The 19,540-nt window shown below is 38.1% G+C and overlaps 1 protein-coding gene across 4 annotated transcripts in view; it reads left to right on the top strand.

Annotated features, from left to right (window-relative positions):
• ptprub (protein tyrosine phosphatase receptor type Ub) overlaps nt 1-19,271 on the top strand; it is a 223,099-nt gene extending 203,828 nt beyond the window's left edge. For all 4 annotated transcript variants that reach the window (XM_044116143.1, XM_044116142.1, XM_044116141.1 and 1 more), the window contains 7 exons: nt 1,603-1,738; nt 3,141-3,290; nt 4,793-5,107; nt 8,564-8,689; nt 11,333-11,490; nt 15,476-15,611; nt 15,710-19,271. In XM_044116143.1, coding sequence (XP_043972078.1) covers nt 1,603-1,738; nt 3,141-3,290; nt 4,793-5,107; nt 8,564-8,689; nt 11,333-11,490; nt 15,476-15,611; nt 15,710-15,772 — 1,084 coding nt within the window. In that variant the 3' untranslated portion in view covers nt 15,773-19,271. The remainder of the gene's footprint in view (nt 1-1,602; nt 1,739-3,140; nt 3,291-4,792; nt 5,108-8,563; nt 8,690-11,332; nt 11,491-15,475; nt 15,612-15,709) is intronic.
• The last annotated feature ends 269 nt before the right edge of the window (nt 19,272-19,540 follow it).

Genomic DNA, 19,540 nt, shown 5'->3' with positions numbered 1-19,540 from the left:
TGCAGTTAAAAAGAAATGACCTGATCTAGTATTCATTCCTGTTTTGTGGGTGCAGACATGCTACGCTTAAAGTGCTGCTGAGGGCCCCTGGAGTGTCATGCAAAGCAGATGAGATGTGCTGTCCATGATAGATTATAGTTTACAAATAACCTCCTTTCATCCACCTCCTCTGCTAACAACTCTGTGGTTGTTTGGACTGAGCTGGCTCACCTAACCAGTCAGAAATATTTCATCAGAGTCAAAGACCTTGGTTCCATAACTTTTTATTTTATTTTTATCAAAAAATTATACATTAAGAACACATTAATATTTTTTGTGAATAACTATGAGTGCAGGTAAATTATGCAGCTACCAATTTTTAGGTTCTATTAATTTTGTCTCATAACCTACAATGCAGCCCTTGATTTCTCCTTTTTGAATCCACAGCCGTAAAGATCCATATTGGGGATCTAAACGTTTCAACAGACTAAGATGAGAAAAAATAATATTCTGTATGTATTTACTTTTAAGCACAGCACACCCACAGATTCAAATCAGTTGATTTTATACACTTGTTCTTGCACAAAAAGTCACTTGAGCAGTATTATGGGCATTTATTGTACTTTAGCATGCAAATAACCAACATTGCTACGAGATGCGATGCAATCATTCGGCAGCAGCAGAATAACATTTTTACCAGGTAAGTAACCTCTGGTGCTTCAGTACATGATTTCCTCTTTTGTAGCCATTTTTCTCACACATGCATAAGCTGGAACGTAGATACTTTGGACATCATTCAAATGTATGCTTGAAATGACAAACCTTTTCTTTCACATGAAAGAAAATAAAACCTTTCTGCTGTTGATTAGGTGGCTATTTATGTAAGGATGCAACAATGCGGTTAGCTTATATTTTTTCTGAGTGGAAAATAGAATTAGTAATTTACAGAAATAATGATAATACAGCTTACTGTTTTAGCTCCTAAACTACTTGAAGGAGTAGATGCTTTGAGTCACTGACTTTCAGCATTCGTTCACCACATAGCAACAGTGGAGAGTCGCTTGGATCATCCCATCTTTACAGCAATCCCTCTTACTGAACAATTTCTAATTATTTCTGAGCATGCATGTAGTGACAGTGGAGAGAAAGATATCCCCTTTAGCAGGAAATACCTCCAGCAGAACTCAATACAAGTGATCATCTTGTCTTGACTGACTGGGGGTTTGAGAAGACAGAGCAGATACCCAAGAAAGAAAAGAACATCTGATGTAGGAGTACTTTCTAAGTTAAAGAAAAGTCAAAAGTTAGTGGTATGAGAAGGAGAATGTTTTGTTGATGGCAGCTCAGCCGATGTCTCCCTCCAGGAAGGCACCACAGCTAAAGAGAATGCCAAGCCAGATGTAGCTTCTACACAGAGAAAAATAACTGAGAGAAAACAGAAATTACTACAAATAATGCAAATACTTGTGGAACAAAGTAGCAGGGGGAGTAAAAGTTAATAATCTTTTTTATTTCTAGCAGTATCTGAGAGAAATTCAGTAGGTTTTTTTTCTGAACTTGAGCTACTTGTTAACACAGTTGGCTGCGAGGATTTCTCAGCTAACGCTGGCCTTTGTCTTTCAGCGCGGGGGCAGGGCGCACCGGCTGCTACATTGTGCTGGATGTCATGTTGGACATGGCTGAGTGTGAAGGTGTGGTGGATATCTACAACTGTGTGAAAACCCTCTGCTCGCGACGCATCAACATGATCCAGACAGAGGTCAGAACAAATGTGCTGCAAGGGAGAACCTCTTCACATTCAGACTGAGTCACCCATCTTATATTTTAATGTGCATCCATTCTGCATATTCAGCAGCTCACAAGGCTGGACATACTGATAAAAAAAAACCTTCTATTGGTACAGTCGGATTATGTTCATAGAGTCCCATTCTGCTACTTGCATAAAGGTCATTGCCATATTTTTAAATGAAATAAGCAGTCTGTCACTGTGCAGTGTGTGGGTATATGAGCTGTCTTCTGGATGGTTCAGGAAATTAAATAGCTGTCCCATGCAATGTGAATACAACATTGACATAGTTGCATTTCATTCTGACCATAAATTCTCTCTGCATATTTTGTGTACATCCCAATACAAGCAACACTAGCATTAAGGCAAGATTTACTGAAAAATGACTTTATGTTGTTTGAGTGTTTATTCAAACACTCAATACTTTATGTCCAAACCACAAACTTAGACCACTGAGAGGTTGATTTTCTTTACAATTATTGCTTATATCAGAAAATTATGCTGACCTATCGAACAACTATTTGCTTTATTTTGTGTAAGCTCGGCGTTAAACTAACCAGAGCTTATTATTTGAATATGAAGACATAAATTTAGATAATGACATTGCAAATTAGATGTAATTTATTCTGACAACTACATGCCAACAAAGAGCTTTCAGTATGATAGTTGGTTTTTATTGAATTTGCACCAATGGGTGTCAGTGATATACAGTCCTGTTCAGAAACCTGAGACATTGTTGAAAAGTCCCTTTATTTCATTAACCCAGGTCACTAAGTGACATTATATAGATTAATTACACACCAACATGTGTTTTCAAGCATCTCTTTCTGTTATTTATGATGATTTTCTGCTTCCAGCTAAAAAATATTTAAGATTAAAATATTACATCAGATTAATAAAAGCAAACAATTTTTAATAAAGAAATGTGGTCTCCACAAAAACAATATTTTATAACTGGCTAAAGGTTGTTAATTTGAATCAAGGCACTTTTAATATGACAAACAATGCTCTTTGGAAAGTATAATTTAACTTGTTGAATATGAATACATATATCACCTTGGCCGTGGCGGTTGTGAGGCGAATTTATAAATGATTCAGGTTTTTATGCTGCAGCACAAAGCGGTGTGTACTGATGAAGTGTTAGCATCAGTTTAACTTTTTTTTTTTTTTACAACAAAAAAACATAAAACCATCAAAGAAGGGGAATGAGTTTGGATTCAGCCCTGAAAAAGAAAACACTTTTGCCAAGCACCGTGTTTTCCCTCTTGTTCAGCTGTTTACTGTCACTTCATTGCAACCCTGATGCGTTTTCTGAAATAACACATGTGCACAGGCAATGAACAGCAATAAATTGCTTGACCTGTTGTCATTTCAGGAGCAGTATATTTTTATCCATGATGCCATTTTAGAGGCCTGTCTGTGCGGAGAGACGGCCATCTTAGTGAACGAGTTTGCGGTTACATACAAAGAGATGCTGCGGGTGGATTCTCAGAGCAACTCCTCTCCGCTGAGGGAGGAGTTTCAGGTGAGATTGATGTGTACCCTGAAGGTTTAAATGCAAGCTAAATGAGTTACATCATTAATTTTCTGTATATATGTGCTTTATGACACATTTTGACATCAGTAGAGTGCAAAAGCAAAAAGACTTATTGGATGTGTGTGTATTTGTGATAAAAAGGTGTTCATTTCACTTTTAATTTTGTGTGACTGACATCAAGATCCTCCCCCAGTTTACAGGAACACGCTTACAGAACATTTTATTAGATGTTGATTAAGAACGTGGCGAGCCAGCTGTGTTCCCACATGTCCTACCCACCTCAGCCACCTCCGTCTGCTGCGGCGCTCAACCCACGATTCCACGTTTAGCATTTCAAAGCGTTACAGGAACAGGATTATGCGCCGTCTTTAATTTCATTTTGTTCTGTCCTCATACTGTATGCACGCCGCTGGAGCGATGATGGATGGATTGTTTATGATTAAGGAATGTCACTGTAGGTGGTGCAGCACTCTGATTACAAACTGTTCCTTCTTCATGAAGGAAAATGTTAACGTCTCTCTCTTTGATCTTGCGTGCTCATCTGTCTGGCGTTGACTTTAAAAGCCTGCTCACCACCCAGTGTGCTCTGCCTCTCAGACTGCAAACGGTACCGAGATCAGCGGCTCATAGATCTATTATTGATGCTGTGCATTAATGATCCAAATATTTTCTCACTTTGTCTAAAGTAATTAGAAACAAATGAGAGAGAGAGAGTTCATCACTGAGAACTGGTTTGCAGCAATGCCTTTGTAATTTTTTCTTCTCTAACTTCAACATGTTTATCTTTAGAAAGGCAGTTTGCCCAGCTTATCCATTATTCTGTTAGATATTTGCAGTAACACTGATATTTGTGTGAACAAATATGAGTCAAGGCAGCGTTCAGATCATTCAAACTCTCCTTCTGCTCTTATTGTAGCAGAAAATATATTTCAAGCTTTAAAATGAGTCACGTGACATTGTTCTATTTCTAAAGGCTTAATAAGTTTTACATTTCTGTTATTGTATTTCATTGATGAATGGATGAATTTACAATTTGTCTGTAAGCTTCACTACAGCAATCATAAATATATACCCATCCTGCCTTAAACAATGAAACTGCCATTTATTGATGGGTGTTGGTCAAGACTATATTTTAATAAGCTTTTTTTTTAAAATAGACTTACACCATATATCTGTAAAAGAGTTTTATCAGACTTGGATGTTCCCCACTGTTAGGTTTTTTTTTAATATACAAAAACAGTAAATGGTTGCTTCTTTGGTAAATAAAAGTAAAAGTGATGTGAAGGGATCAGACATTAGTGCTGAATCGCGTGAGCCTTTGAAATTCACAATTTAGTTAACATTTAGTTTTTGTGCTCCGTGTCCTTGTTTTCACTCCTCCCGTCTGACTCACTCCTCGATTCCTGTTGTGTCTCACTTGGTTCCCTTCTAAAATGCTCCTTTGATTTCCTTTTATGCTCAGCTCCCGTCTTTAACATTTCCATTTGCAGACGCTGAACTCTGTGACCCCCCACCTGGACGTGGAAGAGTGCAGCATCGCTCTGTTGCCCAGGAACCGAGAGAAGAACCGCAGCATGGACGTCCTGCCACCAGATCGCGCCCTGGCCTTCTTGGTCACCACAGAAGGGGAGAGTAACAATTACATCAATGCAGCTCTTGCTGACAGCTTCCATCGGCAGGCTGCCTTCATCGTGACCCCTCACCCTTTGCCGGGCACCACAGCGGATTTTTGGAGGCTGGTTTTTGATTACGGGTGCACAGCAGTTGTCATGCTCAACCAGCTCAACCAGTCGAATTCGGCCTGGGTGAGGGAAAAGGGCTTTGTTCTTTTTCATCCCAAGTGATTTATTGGCACAAAGGTAGAACTGAGATAAGCAAAACATTTCACTTCACTAAAACATACAAGTCTCTGTTTGCTTGTGCAGGATTTTGCTTTCAGGTTGAAAATGTTTGAACTGCACATTTCTTACCTGTTGCTATTTCTGCATCTTACTTCATGCCTTTTTGTCAGTCTTTGATCCCTCACCATGTTGATCTCCAGGCATGACTAGATAACACCCATCACACGTCTACACTTCCGTTCTCTAGATATATGCCTAAAAGACCGGCAGGCAATATCCCACGTTGAAATTTCAGAGTCCTCCTTGTTGTCTGCCCCAATTTTTTCATACCAGCAAATTTCATTATGTATGCTGGAACAATTCAATTTGAGCGTTACAGAAGAAAGAGCCAAACTTCACATACTGTAGACTCCATACAGAGTGATGTAGTGATGTATTACAGGTGATGGTTTTTGTCCAGTTTAATGATTACTGCCTGATTACCTAATTATGAAATCTGAACATTGAAGAAGGCCAATACAAAATCCATAAAAAGTTTTTAGTCAGGGCTCAATCTGAATAAATTACTATATCAGTGGGTCATAACATGGCAGCTGCATGGTTTTGGCTAAGCACAGGTGTTAAGGAAGAGCAAATATATTTGATAGTTGCCTTGGGAATCAGACCCTTGCTTTTAATGCCCTGTGCTTCACCACCCTGTCAAGGCTGCTGTCATCAGGCTTTTTGCTTCCTCTCAACGTTCCCTCAATAAGCAGGAATATAGCTCTCTGTGAATCCCAAGCTTCTGTAGTAGTCACATTATATGCATTTTGTGGAGAGCATTAATAACTATAAATACTTGAACCTAGTCACTCTTTATGAAATAAATCTATGAACGAGACTCATTTTTGAATTGAATTAACAAAATTAATATTCTAATTTAACCAAATGCATCTAGAAGTGATATGACTACATGTCCTTAAGAGAAAATTATGTAATTAACAAGACATACTTCTTTCCAATATGATGGTAAAAATTATCTCTTTCTTTTTATGAAGCTTTTTCCATGAGGGCCTGCCAGACCTTTCAGGCAAATGGAATAAAATATATGGTTATGCATATACTTGTAAATTAAATTCTGCCTAAGGCATAGAAATCTAAAATTTAATGATATCTCTTTGGCTTTCTTTAAGGTTATCTTATTCTGCTTTTGAGTAAGTTGAGCCGTCTCCTTGTTTGTAAAAAAAAAGGGATCATTACTGTAATCAAGCACAGATTCAATGAAAGGAAAGAAAGTAATATGACCTTGATTATGATGAAAGAAAAAGAAAGACTTTATTCTTTATATTCCTCAGTTGGATGGAAAAATAACATATTCCTGATAGTTATGTAGGAGCTAAGATCAAAGTTCTGAACTGATGTAATCTTAAGGATGGGATACGTGAAGAGACAAAAAACTTTATATGCTCTGCCATGTTTCTCTTTCATTCTGTCATGAATAATAGGAGACTGACAAACACACACCACCTAACAATCAGTACACTGTTGTGCAGGGACAAAAATGGGGGTGTCTGAACCTGTTTATGTGGCAGGTACGGAATAAGAAATGAATAAGCAATGTTGTACAGTTTAGTATGGGGGGAGCGTGAGGAGTTGTTTTGACTGAATAACATTGAACATAGTATGATTATTTATGAAATGTACCTCTGAGAAGACAAATATTTTTAACCTAGACAATGCTTTTTGCAACTGATCAAAAAGGAATGAAGGAGAATAATTTAGCATATTTTCTTCAGCATCATGCTGGAAGCAGACGTAGCGGCCAACAGTGTCAAGTAACAGCATGGTTCAGCAATTTATTAAGGATAAGGACAGTACCTGTTTTCTATTTACTCATATATTGAAGATGTGTAAAAATATGCAAATAATTATTCAGGGATCCTTTGATGACAATTGAAGAAAATTGAATCTTCCAATGATAATTTTATTTATGACTGTGTAATTTGGAGATTTACTAAATTTCAGATCATAACAGTTTACTAAGCCTTTTCTGACTGGGCAGAAACTCAAAACTCATGTTTGTCCCCCCTCAATTAGTAGATTTCCTGTGGTGCTACAGGATTTCACTGACAATTATCTAATATGTGAATGGTGTTACTGAGTGAAGAAGACATAATCTTAACCATTTTCAATGTCAGTGAGCTCTTTAAAGTGAAATCTGAGGAAGGACGGAGATTTAAGAAGCTACTATATAACATATTGATACATGCCTGTGGTTTGTTTAAACAGCAAGACTTTCTGCAGATGAAAGGAAGTCTGAATGGAGTAAAACAAATGTGCTCTGTTTTATACCTGGGAGTTTTCACCCTAAGCCTGTCATGAAATATTTGAGAGTTGTCAGTCTCTACAATCTCCATAAAATGTTTTATGGAGTTTTATGTTGTAGTAATTATGCTAGCCCTGCTAAAATGGCTAATTAGGTGCCAATTATATAATCATTTTGTCTTTGTTACATTGTAATAGTAACACCCTGTTTTTCATCTGCTGTGTCAGACATGGTATGATAAAAGGTTGCTCAGAGCAAGAAAGTTAGAATAAAATGTTTTCAGTGCAGATCTGTTATCTATCTACATAGTTGTGAAACAAAAATTCAAACTTACTAACATCAAGTCTAAGGTACGCAACAACCAGAGATCGAAAACAAACCACACAATTCAGATTGTCATGTCTCTTATTCAAAGAGTTTTAGCTTAGTTACCCTGAACTCAGAACAGTCTGGATGGTGTCAATGTCTGGTGCTAAATATTTCCCACTTTTAAAGTTCGTAAATGCACACAATGCTAAATATACATATTTTTGCATTTCTCAAATCAGAAACTATCTTATATAAAAATAAAGTTAATAGTTTGTGTTGCATGTTCAACAGGTTTGTTAGCAACATATACTAGAAGGTCTGGTAATAGAAAAAGATGGAGGTGCCCCTGTTCAATACTGTATTTAATTCTGTATCATTTGAACTTTATTTCATTTCCTTGAGTACAAAAGAGGCTTTTTGACCTTTACCTGAAATCAAAGGTATTTGTTCATTGGAGGATGCTGCTGTGAAATCTCTTATAGAGGTTATTTGTGACTTTGGATTATACTATATCACTTCTGGTCTCAATCTAACACCTTGCATTACCTATTAGGCTGCTTCTCTGTTCCTGTTAACACCATTATGGCAGCTGCATGCCTATTTTAGTATAAAGGCAGTAGCACTAGTTTAGTCATTACTGATGTAAAATGCTTAGTATCTGTGAGATTTTTCATTTTAACTGTGCACACATGTGCTTTGATTATTCTCAAGTGTTTACTCCTTGCATATTATTTATTACAGCTGCACAGACCACCGTTGGACACTAATGAACTTATCTCTCTCTATGACCCTTGTCCTCTGCGCAGCCATGTGTGCAGTACTGGCCCGAGCCCGGTTTACAGCAGTACGGTCCCATGGAAGTGGAGTTCCTGTCCATGTCAGCGGATGAGGATGTCATTACCCGTCTGTTTCGGGTCAAGAACGTCACAAGGGTGAGTTATTATGACACCTAAAAGAGCTGCATAGGACATGTTATCTCACCAAACCTTATTAGAGTTGCATTAGCTGTGATCTTCACAAGGAATTTAGATGTGACATTTTACCAGCGTACGTTGAAGCTTCCAGATAAACTGCACTTGAAAAATAGGTAAAGGGTGAAATCTAATATCCCTGACTAAATGCTTCTGGTACTGTATCTAATTCATTGCTACCTGTTTTTCTTGGCATAACATATTTAAAAATTGGTATTTTTACATCGGCCGCTAAGGTATAAGCTAGAATATTGTGAAAATGTTTTTAATGATTCAGAATTTTCTCTGAAAGCACCTCAGGCACCTAAAGAAATATTGTTCAAGACCATTTTAAAAGTTTGGTATCTTGAAAATGCTGAAGAATGACTTAAAGTACACAGTTCTTTGCAAAACTAATCATGCTTTCATCTTTTTCATATTTTTTCACAGCACAACTAAACTTTCATATGATTTCTACCCTTTGTGGGTATGTGTTTACAGGCTTTGCACAACTATACCCTGAAATTTATGCCCATTCTTTGCAAAATAGCTCAATGTCTATTAAGACTTTCAGAACATACAACAGATTTTCTTTTGGGCTTTCTCTATTTAGCTCCATCATAAGTCTGACCATCTTCCCAGACTGTGGAGAAGAAAGTCATTCCCACAGCATGACACTACCACCACCATGCCGATTATGCTTTCATTGTCTTCAAAAGTGTTAGTCAACCTTCACAAAAAGCCTAAATGTTTTTCTGATCTCATATACCCATCAGACTTTCTTCCACAATCCTTGCTATAGCCCCTACCCTTTTAAGGCAGTTGGTTGCTCCAAATTTTATTTATGGGTGTCAAAGAAATGTAATATAAATACAGATACACTTCACAGTATTCAAAATTTATTTTTTTTAAATATTGAATGCAATGTATTATGTTCCTTTTACTTGACTATTACATGGTAGTTAAGTAAAAAATTCCAATGAGACACATTGAAATTTCTGACTGTGATGTGACAATATTAAAAAAATTACAGGGATATGATGCAATATCCCTGTACAATACAATAGTTACACTATACATGTAAAATAAAATTGGTTTAATATTCAGAATATGGAAAAGGATCACACTTTCCATACAATAAAATATTATCAATAGCATTCTTTCCATGGAACAGAGAGAAGTTCATTGACATGCATATAATAAAAAGCCATTCTCTTCCCTTTTCCATTTCTTGTGTGTTTATTGGGCATATTAAAAGATCCATTGTTTATCATCAGAATTGTTGACATATGACTATTTCTTGACACTGAAGCAGATTTTTCTACAGGTGGCTCATAAATCTTGTCACATGGGTTCATATGTTAACAAGTATAAAGGGTTTCTAATATAAACCAAACAAAGGCAGTGATAGGTCTGTGCTTACAGTGTAGAACACAGCGTTTGCTCCCCAGCCCCATCTACAGGCCATTTTAACTTCACACAATGCATTGTGTTAAGTGTGTCTATGCAGACATGTTTTATGCACAGAGCTTTGCATAAGCACATGCATGCATTTTTCTTAGAACCAATGTCGGCCTAATTATAGAGGGAATCTGTATGCAGGGTGTTCTCCCCTGTGCCATTATAAGCTCTGCGACAACTTCCTCTGTTGATTAGCACCCTTACCTCCTCAGTCTGCTGCCCTTGTCATTCCCCTCTCTACCTGTGGCACCTTTTTTCCACTCGGTGCACATCACAGTCAGGGAGAGGGCAGCTTAACACAGCACAGGCAGAATCAAATGAGACAGAAATAACACATACCTCAACCACTTTTAGCCAATGGCTCTATGCCGTATTGGGTAGATGTCTTGTTTCAGACAGTGGTATCCAAGAGTACGCAGGAAAAGACAGAGGAAGTGCATTGTAAGCACAAATCTGTGTGAGAAAAATAGTGCAAATGCAGACTGTGTGAATCCCCACCTCTGCTCAGGCTATTCCTCCATGCATCGTGAGTGTCTTTGCAAGCCCAATTTGCATGAGTTGCAGGTCTCCACTGGTCCTTAAGTGTTAGGTTAGATTCTGCAGGATAGGGTTATGAATACGCAGGGACCTCTTTGTCACAGAACACGGGCCCCACTTACACCTACAGACACATATATCTGACAGTCAGACTTAGTGAGCACAGCTGAAGGTGCCTGCAGGCAGCTTGGAGAGTGTTCTCAACTCTCTGATTTACACAGAATTCACTTCAAAGATTTTCCACGTTTGGATTAGATTTTAGGAGAAGAAAATGGAGTATAGAAAAATGTTTACCTTTCCAAGTTTTATTCCCTGACTTGTTGTCTGAAGTCATTTATCCATCCATACTGTTTGAGCTGTTCATCCATCAATCCATCTATTCTTCCTGATTTTCTACCTTTTTTTATCTTGTTTATTCTAGTCACATAATGACAAATAAAAATCTTATGCCTTATCATTTTGTACATCCATCCCCACATATACATATCCATTCCTGATCACTGTATAAAGGTATTTCATATTTCAAAACGTGCTTCAAAAAACGTCTGGGAGCTGTGAGAAGTGGGTAACAGTAGTAGCTTGTGTGTGAAATCTGACGTGTTTTTCATCTTATCCGTGCTGCTGAAGCTCCAGGAGGGCCAGCTGGTGGTGTGTCAGTTCCAGTTCCTGCGCTGGTCAGCGTATCGCGACGTTCCTGACTCCAAGAAGGCTTTCCTGAACCTGCTGGCTCAAGTGCACAAGTGGCAGAGGGAGTGTGGAGAAGGACGCACCGTTGTGCACTGCCTGTGAGTTATCATTTCAGAACATCTATAATGCATTTTAAATCAAAGAACAGAAAGGCAAGGAAGAAAAATATTCTGTTTCTTTCTGAAAGGGTCTAGCACAGCAAATGACTGCTTGTGAAGACTGACATTTAAAACCAAAGGCTTCCACTCAGAGGGGCGCATCACAAAATAACACACTACATCATAAGCAAATCTGTTTGATGAGAGACAGAGGCTGTGTCGAGCCTGCTCTGTCATTTGGTGCAGTTAGAAGCAACACGATTCAGCATGGCAGCATTTTATAATGTGGAAAATCTAATTTTGGTGTAATGCGCCTTTCTGTGGTACTGTATAGAGCGGTATGCTACGTCTACAAGCCCCTGTCGCATCAAGCCCCCGAAGTGAAAACCCTACTGATGAATATGAATGGGTTGTCTCGCTCATTGCCGACCCGTCACACGTTCGTAGCCGCCCACCCCCCATCCGAAAGCACATCACTCAGTGCTGTCACACAGCGTTACACACGACAACCAGGAGGGAGATTATTCAGATCAAATCAATTATGCCTTAATACAGAATGCGATGGCTCTCACTACACTAAATCCAGAACTGCCAAAGCACTGACGACGATTGATTACCTTAATATTGCTTGTATACGCTGCAGAGTTGCCCACACCCACATTCGCTGCATCTGTCCCAGGAGAGAGGAAGTGGATTGTCCTCCAGTACTTTATAGATATTGCCTTTCATTTTTGATGACCAGGACAGTATTTCACCAGACATGCCACTCGGTGCTGTTGTTTCTCAATTTATGGCTTCTTGTAGTGTTTCTCATACTGCTACTTTTATCTTTTGGAAAGAGGACGTATTTCTAGTTAATGCATGAAGTACTGTATCAAGTGCATTTTGTTTGTGAAGTGTTATAAACACACGCACAAACACACAAGTAGCTGCACAAACTTTGTGGGTGACAGTGGTTCAGCGGGCAGTGTAGTTGTCTCGCAATTGATGTGTTTGATTCCAGCTTCACACAAAGTTCAGATTTATTCTCCTGCAGGGAAATAGCCCAACACTTAAACTCTGCTTTCTGGGGAAAGTGTTCTGCTACTCGGATGCGATTTGTGTAAGATGGAATTAGATCGACTTTTATTACAGCAGTGAAAGACAAAGTTATCACACTTCTGATCATCACCCAAATTTAATTCCATACTACAATGATGTGCTAATAAATAATCTATTTGCCTTGTTTGTGTTTAAGGATATGCACATTTAAACATTGTAGGATACTGGCCCCTGGGGACTACTGTTTGAGATTCCTGGTTTAGGTTAAATATATTCATGCATTAGCATATAGACCATTTAGTGTCTACAGCCTAAATCCAATGGATAGTTTGTAGAAAGAGATGAAAATTGATATTCAAAGATGGTCAGCATCTACTCTGACTGAGTTTGAACTATTTAGGGTAGAATTTCATTCTGTAGATGTATCTTTTTAAAAGACAGACCCTGAAGAATTGCAGCTTGAATGGTGATTCTACAAAGTATTGGTGGATCAATACTAATGCCCTCAACATGTTTCAGTTTTTTGTTTGTTTTAAAACCATGCCGCAATTTCTTTCCACTCCACAATTAAATTAAACGTATTTTGTGTTGATCAAACTCATAAAATTCAAAGGTAATACATTGAAGTTTAGAGTTTTAACGTGACATAATGTGAACAAGTTCAAGGGATTTAAATAAGCACTGACAATGTCACCAGGTTTACAAATTGCGGAAAGAATAACACTTAAAATTCTAAATCCTCAATGCTGCAGCATGCAGGTTAATTAGTTTTATTGATCAGAGCAGATGTTTATCCATAGAGGAAAATTGAAAGCTTAGAAAATCTCACACCAAATCATTGAAACTCTGCAAATGCCACCTTAATATTGAATCTGTATTAAACATCCAGGGAAAAGTCCTTCAAGGACCATCAGGACTGAGCTAAGCTAAATTTTATGGCGATCCAGCTACTAATTACTGATATGATATATTGGAGGCCAAAATAGGCTGGACTACATCCAACTTGTCCTTTCACCTAATTCGGAGAAGTACTAGAACAATTAGTATTTTAAGAATGTTTATTATTATTATTATTTTATCAGAAAGATTTGAGTGAGTGGATCAGAGAAGAGAGTTTATTTCCTAAATCTTTGTGTTTTCTTCCATCATGTTTAGCTGTCCCTCACATCTCTCTAACCTTGCAGCCCTTTTTTGTTTCCCTTCAATTCACACAGGATTGACGCAGTCCTGCATGCTGTGTGTGTCTTTAAATGATCCTGTCTGTGGCCTCAGCATTTGCCCTAAGCTGTGTGCGCTCAGGCACTGTGAATCTCTGCATTTAGATACGAAACTCACAGGGTTGATTCATCCATGTCTCACAGACTAATTCACACTGTAGCTGTGATTATGACTGTGTCGGTGGGATGACACGGCCTGTCACTGTGATTGTGTCTGCAGCCATGGTTGTGGTTTGGTTGTCATGATTATGATTGCAGCACACAAGTATATAATGGATCAAACAGGGAGCAGATGTGTATGTGCACAAAACTGGGGAAATTTGAGCTTTATATTCAACCCCAGTGGGAATTTAGTAAAAATGTTAGCTACAATGATGCTTTCTTTTGTGCTATCAGTTACACCAAAGCTAAACCCATTGAAGTTAGATTCAGAAAGAATGCAGCTGAAATCGGAGTGCTTGCCATAAACCACAGGAAAAGAGAGGCTGGCTCAACATTTTGGACCTTTGGGGGGAAGCAGTGAGTTGTAAATGTGTTCTGGGAACTGCTAAATTGGCCACTTTATGTGGACCAGCAGAAAAATGTGTTGAAATAAACGTAAGAGAATGGAAAATGTAACACAAACTATTGTGATGCAGAGCAAAACCAGTGTCAAATTAGTATGTATCCAGTTTGCAGATTTGACTATTTTGTTTTATGGCAATGATTTTCCCACACAACTGGGGTTTTAATGATATGAAAATCATGAGTGACGTATTAAGAAAAGCAAATATCACTAAGCTCTTCCTCCACATGCCCACCAACACATAAGGTTTTAACAATAGTTTTGACATTGAGGTCTTGTGCGTTCAGGTATATATATAAAAAATTCCCTTCTCACCCACCGCGGGTGGTGATTCTTCTTCCTCTTAGCTCAGGTCCTCTACCAGAGGCCTGGGAGCTTGAGGGTTCTGCGCAGTATCTTGGCTGTGCCTAGGACTGCACATTTCTGGACTGAGATGTCTGGATATATATATATATAAGCTCCCATCCATCCATCTTCTGTAGCCTATGGGTAACCACAAGATTAAACGATGCTACCGCAGCCTTGTCATAATTTTTGCAAGCAGAGAGCATTTTCAGAACTATTTTAAATAGCATTAAAATATTATTTGAAGTTCGGTGCACAACACAGCTTCCTCTGGATCTTTATTGATTCTCACTTCATCTCATCCTGATTATCACCACATATTGACACTTTCAGCCAAGTAGATCCTCATTAAACGGCTTCAGGCATAAAGCCTTGTGTTAGTATTTTTGTTGTGTTATTTATTCCAACCAGCTCTTTTTGCCATTTTAAAATCTAGAAACAGGAAACCTGACAACTGGTAACAAGTTAGACAGACACTCTAGATCAGGGGTCTCAAACTCCAGGCCTTGAGGGCCGCAGTCCTGCAACTTTTAGATGTGCCTCTGCTGCACCACACCTGAATAGAATAATTAAGGCTCTGGAGAACTGGTCTACACAAGGTGGAGGTAATTAAGCCATTTCATTCCAGTGTTTTGTACCTGTGGCACATCTAAGAACTGCAGGACTGCGGCCCTCGAGGCCTGGAGTTTGAGACCCCTGCTCTAGATGATATTGTAGTTAAACATTAAGTTAGTTAAAGTTCAAACATGGCTGGTAACTGCTTGAAGAAGGAGAATAATGTTGCCATAATTAAAACTAGTTTTATTCCTTCCCATAGCAATGGTGGTGGTCGTAGTGGGACCTTCTGTGCCTGCAACATACTCCTGGAGATGATCCAGTACCAGAACATGGTGGACGTCTTTTATTCTGTCAAAACTCTACGCAACTGCAAACCCAACATGGTGGAGTCACTGGTAAAAAAAAAAAAAAAAGAAAGAAAAAAAAAATCTGTGAATTTGTTTTTGAATTTGGGAAATGTTGAGTTTTCATCTTTGGCTGTGTTTTTCTTCAGGACCAGTATCGATTCTGCTATGACCTTGTCCTGGAGTACTTGGACTGCTTTGAAGACAGATAGCAGCTAAATGTTTACGACAGCGCCATCAGCTTGCCCCTGCACTGAAGATGTGCTTTGGGGCCAACCTGTGACCTCCCCTCGTCTTTAAAGTTTGGACCTCTAGACTCGGCTTTGAACTAACCAGGAAGGAAAGCTAAAAAAATAAAAATAAAAGAGAAAGAAAAAATAAAAGGTTCAAACATTTAACCTTTAATGTAAAGTTGTTATTTCCTCCTTGTTGGTGATGTTTATCTCTTTTGATATTTTTTTGTTTAACTGGTCTACTTTGACTCTTGAACTGAACCTCTTGTGCTAAAACAACATCCAGACCCTACGCTAAGGAAGGCTTGCCGTGGCTATGCTTCATCATTTCACCTAAACAGGAAGGAGGCTGGATGGTTATTCCAAAGCTGCAGCTGAGTTACCCAAACTTGGGTAATTTATTTTTTTTTTTCCGAGTCAGTCTCTGCAACAACAATCCATTGTGATTGTGGCATGACTTATGTACAATACCATGAACTGCCTTATTGTATAAAGGTTAAATTGTTTTTTTGTTCAAATCTACAGATTGATTAAAAAAATTATTATCCTGCTGGAGGAAACCTTATTCAGAACTGGAACTGAGAGTCAGCATTCAGAATTCAGCAGTATTGAGACAGTAACTGTATAGTATTGCGGTGTGATGTGTTTTGCCATTACGTGCGTGCTGGATTACCATGTGTGCTATAGCCGGGCATTTCCAGGCGGCGCAGCAGGAGCTCACGTCTCATTACTCTCACAGTGCCAATCCCACTGACTGACTGATTGACTCCTTTTGCTTCGTTTCTTCTGCTACGTCCTGATGTATGTCAGTACGCATACAGTACGAACTGCATCGTCTAAGTGATTGTTTGTAATTTAAAAGAAGAAGGATCAGTGGGAAACTGTGCTGAGCTGCCATAATGCTGATGTGAAAACTGATGTTCCCATTAATACTGTGGTGCTGTGTCTTACCAGTGCAGTGTTAACAGGTTTCACTATTTTGTCGTCTGAAGCATTTGGTTAATCTGTTAACTATCGAATCAAACTAAATCAGTTATGATTGGAGCATTTCAGAAGTGGAAGTTTGAGAATTTTTTTGACATGAAATTAGTTGTCGTTAGTAGTGTAAATTGAATATGTCCTGTATAATAAAAAAGGTGCATCAAGATTGTGCAGAGGGAAAACAACACATCCTGCACCAGTACTTGTTACTGAGCCTACGAGCGGATTCACATCCTATTTTTGGTAAGAATATCGTACAGTATAGAGGAGGAATAATGATATCTGGCCTGAGCAGCTGATGTATGATTATCACCTGCCAGATTTAAAAAAATCTTTCCTACAGGTCAGTGTTGCTCACTACTGGATCTGTTTGTGCCCGGTACAGGTTGGAATATGGGAGGCACCTAATTAGCTGAGCCAATCTTGGGAAATTCAGAATTAGAGAGAAAAATAAATCAGATTTATTCTAGGCATGGGCTGGTTTCCTATTTAATTTATCGCACAGGTTGTTGTTTTCTTTCATATAAAAAAACAAGAAGAAAAAGTTTCTACACAGCCTTAAAAGGTCAGGATAAATATGTCTTTTGCTTTAATCCCTTTTCAGGTTTTAATAAGTACAGAATTCATTTGATGTTTCAATTTCTAAAGGACAGACATCAGATAATTGTGTATGCTTTGAAAGCATATACTAAATGAAGATGTAAAATTCTGTAGATTTTACATCTTATTAGGATGCCATTTTTTTTTAATTTACCAGGTCATAGCTTCAGTTTTAGCAATGCAGAGGCGTTATTTTGAGTTTTAACTGGACCTGTGGTTTCCAAACTGAGCCTGGTTGAAATGGCAAAGAATAAAAAACAACATGATGAACAAATGATGAAGCAACAATGAAAATGTGTCTCTTTACATTTTAAAAATTAGAAAAGATGATTTATAGGACTAAAACCTAGTTTTAAAAAAATCTCTGTTCAGTGTAGAAATAAGCATCAGATTTGATTGGTAGAGATATTGTAGCAAGATCTTGTTACATTTACTTGTTACAGCTACTTTCTTAAACCATTACTTATCAGTTTGCCTTGCCATAAAGCATTTCTTACTACTTGTGATAAATAATCCTAAAAATCCTGGTTTGAATTTATGCATGGCTGGAATGAAACATCCCGTACGAGGCACCAGGTGTTTGTAGCTGACAGACAAAAAAAAAGCAATTAAATGTGATAGGTTGAAGGAATTTAAAGGCCTGCACCGTTTTAAAGAACTTTATAACACAGCCTTTTTATAAGCTGATTTAAAATTTGAGGTTGATTTTAATAATAAGTACCTACCAGGACACTCATGTTCTTTATATCTATACACCAAAATAAATTAATCAAACATATTTCTATGAATATACAGGTGGAGCTATCATGACCATATATACTATGGTTTAGTTACAAGCCCAACAAAAACAACTAGATCATGCTAGACATTTTAAACTTCATCCTAAGCTACAAAAGCATATTTTCTCAGGCTAATCATTGTCATTTTCAAACCAACCCATGCCTAATAAATTATATACCTTCTTTTCAACAACCTCTGAATATATAGTGCTTTCCATTATCACCACTTTAAACACGTTATGCTCAATCATCTTTCCTGAGGCTCCTGTTGAAGAGGTCTGCATGGTGGGCGGTGAAGACTCGGCTTCAGGACCTACCTTGATAAACATGGAGACAGTCAGATGCCCACTGAAGCTGAAAAATGGCAGCTACAGGCAATCTCTGCTAATAGTTTGCAGCTCCCAGTCCGCTTCATTTGAAGCAACAGGCTGGGTGAGGAGGAATTGTTCACACACACATTTAAAGCAGCTTGAGATTTGATGGGAAGCTAAAGAGCAACGGTCAATGATCTGGCTCCAGGTTTGCTGGAGAAAGTGCCTGGACACTTTTTTCCTTGAGAGTGGAAGGAATGTGTACATACAGATGTATATTGTTCTGTGAATACTATATGGATAATATGTTATATGTCTGCTCTACGTAAAGACGTTCAGTAAGTAACCACTGCATAACCATAAAGCTGAATGTGCTGTAAATGACTTTGTGATCATTTTTATTTTATATGTTGCTAGACATCAAACTTTGAGTGTTGATCTCTGCACTCATCAAAGCACATATGAATTATTCTGCTTTGCATTTCATTTTATTGATTTCAGCTTATGTTGCTCTGCATACGACTTATTTTACCCACCCGCGTGTGTGCGTGTGTGTGTATTGTACTTAAACCATTCCTAAGCTCTCCGGTTATGGCTGCGACTGCCAGCACAGCATCACTGAATTCCCATGTTTTTATCTGCAAGAAGTATACATGACTACTGTGTTTTTGACCATTGTATTTGTGGAGAAAATTGGTTTATTTAAGGGGAACGATAGTGGGGCAACAGATGTATATCAGAGTCATAAAAGAGTTCCCTGTGATGGATAATGATCAACAATAAAAGAGCAAAGGGGGGGAAAAGATACTTGGCTGTCAGTTGATCTGTTTAAAATGTGCACAGCTCAAAAAAAACTTATTCTGGATTTTATGACCGATTTGTCAACAGAACAAGAGACCTGATAGACGGACAAGACTTAGCTTCAGTTTTTTATTCAGGTTAGGATATTCCTCCTTCCTTCAATCACAATGGCCGTTTTAAACGTAGTTGTATAGAACCTAACTTAAGTGATTAATGCTTTGTAAGAAGTTTATTCCCCATGTCAGATTTTTTTCTGTTTCAAATAGATTTTAATA

The sequence above is a fragment of the Gambusia affinis genome, linkage group LG05, assembly GCF_019740435.1.
Source record: "Gambusia affinis linkage group LG05, SWU_Gaff_1.0, whole genome shotgun sequence".
Taxonomy (NCBI): domain Eukaryota; kingdom Metazoa; phylum Chordata; class Actinopteri; order Cyprinodontiformes; family Poeciliidae; genus Gambusia; species Gambusia affinis.
Note: the sequence above shows the minus strand (reverse complement) of the source record. Positions and strands in the feature narration are given on the sequence as shown.